Consider the following 2,500-nt stretch of genomic DNA (forward strand, 5'->3'; position numbering starts at 1 on the left):
ATCAGAACAAAACAAACAATTCTGTGGCTTTTAAAATAACCAATATAAAATAAATAATATATTTCATATCAAGAAAAACGCTTTATTTCTCATCACGTTCTCTATACTTTGAAGACCATGTCGATTGTGTTATCAATGCATTCGACTAGCACGCAAACAAATTATCGTGTTCATCCCCAATACAATGAACGGTATGTAGCTGGGTCTAATATCAATTTGGCAGAAAGTACTCTCCAATATGATATACTTGCGTATTCCCAACAAGGCAGTAAGCAACTGTTATAGTCAATATCAGCTCGGGGTCTATTGGTATTGAAATTCTGCGGGTTTCTGTATTCATAACACACTTCCTTATGCCATGGGTTTGGGTTTTTGTTGTTTTTTTGTTTTTTTTGTTTTTAAAAAATATAAAATGAATGAGTTGACGTCACACAGCTCTGCTATTGCTTTCAGACCGACACATAAATGATTATTTCTCACAAAATAATATCTAAAAGTCACACATTACATGTGACACATACTTTTATGTGTCAGTTACTGATATCTTTGTACGATAAATCTAAATTGAACATTGGGGCAGCGTGGCTCAGCGGTACGGTCTTCGCTTCGTACCCAAAAGGTACCGAGTTCGATCGCCCCTCACTGCGCTGTGTGACCTTGAGCAAGTCACCTCGCCCTAGCTCTATTTGCGGCGCTGCATTGCGGCTGACGCCTGTGTTATTCCAGTCTTCCGTTGGAATAGACCCTAGAGACAAATTTCCCCTAAGGGCATGGGATGAATAAAGGGAATTTTTTTAATTTTTAAAATTATTATTATGCAACTTACTTTGTATTCTCGTGGCCCATCGTCACCCGCGAGAAGTGGTGTCGTCTCACCCCTCGCTTTCCTTTTCTTCAGAATACTGGATTTGAGAGCAGTGCAGGTGGCATTTGCAGACGGGGTGGAGGGGGTATTGGGCGTCAGAGGCACAGAGCAGGGCAAGGAATTGTGTTGTTCGAACCCGGGTCCAGCTTTGACGATACCGCTGCTCATCATTGGACTCGAGTGGATATTCGAGTATTCTCGCCGGCTTGAGCAGATACCCGGATACGATGGGATGGTAGAAAGAGCCGTTGTTTGTTGTTGAAGTTGGTATTGTTGGATTGGAACTGGAACTGATGTGGGCGCGGGGGTGATTCTAGCTGGGACTGGCTGCGTGGAATCGGGCGATAGGGGCTCTGTTTTGATGGAGATTTCGGCAAAATCGACGTGGGTCATTGTGCCTGTTGATTTCTGTCAAGAAAACGAGAAAAAGTAGATATAGACATTATAATCCGGTTAGTTTTGGCTGACATGATAAATGTGATCGTGACAGACAGCAATCAAGACTGCACGTCATCAACACCACTAGCACCACATCAGTTATCATTATCAACATTATAATCTGCTTCTTCTTCTTCTTCTTCTTCTTCTTCATCATCGTCATCATCATCACAATAACAACCATCTCTATGTGACTCATTATTTCCTTCACCCCCCCCCCCCCCCCCCCCCCCCCAATCCACGGACCCACTTAAACCAAAAAAAAAAAAAAAAAAAGACAAAACAGAGCAAAACTTGATAAATTATACCTGCATACATCTCTATAATGGTCGTTGAGTCTACCCCCCCCCCCCCCTTCTTCGCCACGCATCCAAGCATCCATCACTCCATCAACTAGGCACACCACACCCTATTCCACACACATAATCATCACACATTATCACCATCTGCCAACGACCAACAACCATAACCACCCACCACCCCAACCCTCCAAAGCTGCCTATTTGAAATGTCAAAAATACGTAGTTAACAAGAAAAAATATATAAAAAGGTCGCAATAAATAGCATTACAAATCAATTATTTGCCCTCAGCATAATCAAAATATGCTCCAAAGTCCTAAATACAGTTTCTAAGCTATGTGGTCTAGTGGTATGACACTCGCTTTCGGATCGGAAGGTCCTGGGTTCGAGCCTCGCGCTCGGCGCATAGTTGAGTCCTTGGAAAAGGCTCTTTACTTACATCCTCTCACCGTACTCAGGTGCAAAATGAGTACCTAGCCGTTAACAGTGTTGTCTCTGTCCGAAAAAAAAAATTGGAATATCGCCTAACAGGCGTCATGCACCGTCCTACATGTTAAATGTTGCTGTTAGCCCGGGAACGCTTTAAAGCGCTTTAAGCACGTTTAGTGGATGTTGCCCTATATAAAAGCTCAATTTTTTTTTTTTTTTTTTTTTTTTAAGCAACCAAACTCTCCTTTTCAACGAGATTTATTAATTCAAAAACGTCTATGCACTTCTATAACTGGAGCCAAAAATTCGTAATTCTACAAACTGTTCGTACCACTTGGCAGGCCTGCAACACCCACCTTACCACTCAGCCAGACGAACGGATAAAACAAAACAAACAAAAAATAATAACAATATCTAGACCGTATCCATTCACCTGGCTACAAGGCCAATCAATACAAAAGTCTAGAC

General features: G+C 42.0%; 1 protein-coding gene across 2 annotated transcripts in view; it reads right to left on the bottom strand.

The window, feature by feature from the left end:
* The window catches only part of LOC144962511 (uncharacterized), a 33,766-nt gene that overhangs the window by 3,044 nt on the left and 28,222 nt on the right, over positions 1-2,500 (bottom strand). For both annotated transcript variants that reach the window (XM_078895516.1, XM_078895515.1), the window contains exon 2: positions 827-1,273. In XM_078895516.1, the coding sequence (XP_078751642.1) occupies positions 827-1,258 (432 nt within the window). In that variant the 5' untranslated portion in view covers positions 1,259-1,273. The remainder of the gene's footprint in view (positions 1-826; positions 1,274-2,500) is intronic.

This window comes from Berghia stephanieae, chromosome 1, assembly GCF_034508935.2.
Source record: "Berghia stephanieae isolate SIO BIC M18660-M18661 chromosome 1, UCSD_Bste_1.3, whole genome shotgun sequence".
Classification (NCBI taxonomy): Eukaryota; Metazoa; Mollusca; class Gastropoda; order Nudibranchia; family Aeolidiidae; genus Berghia; species Berghia stephanieae.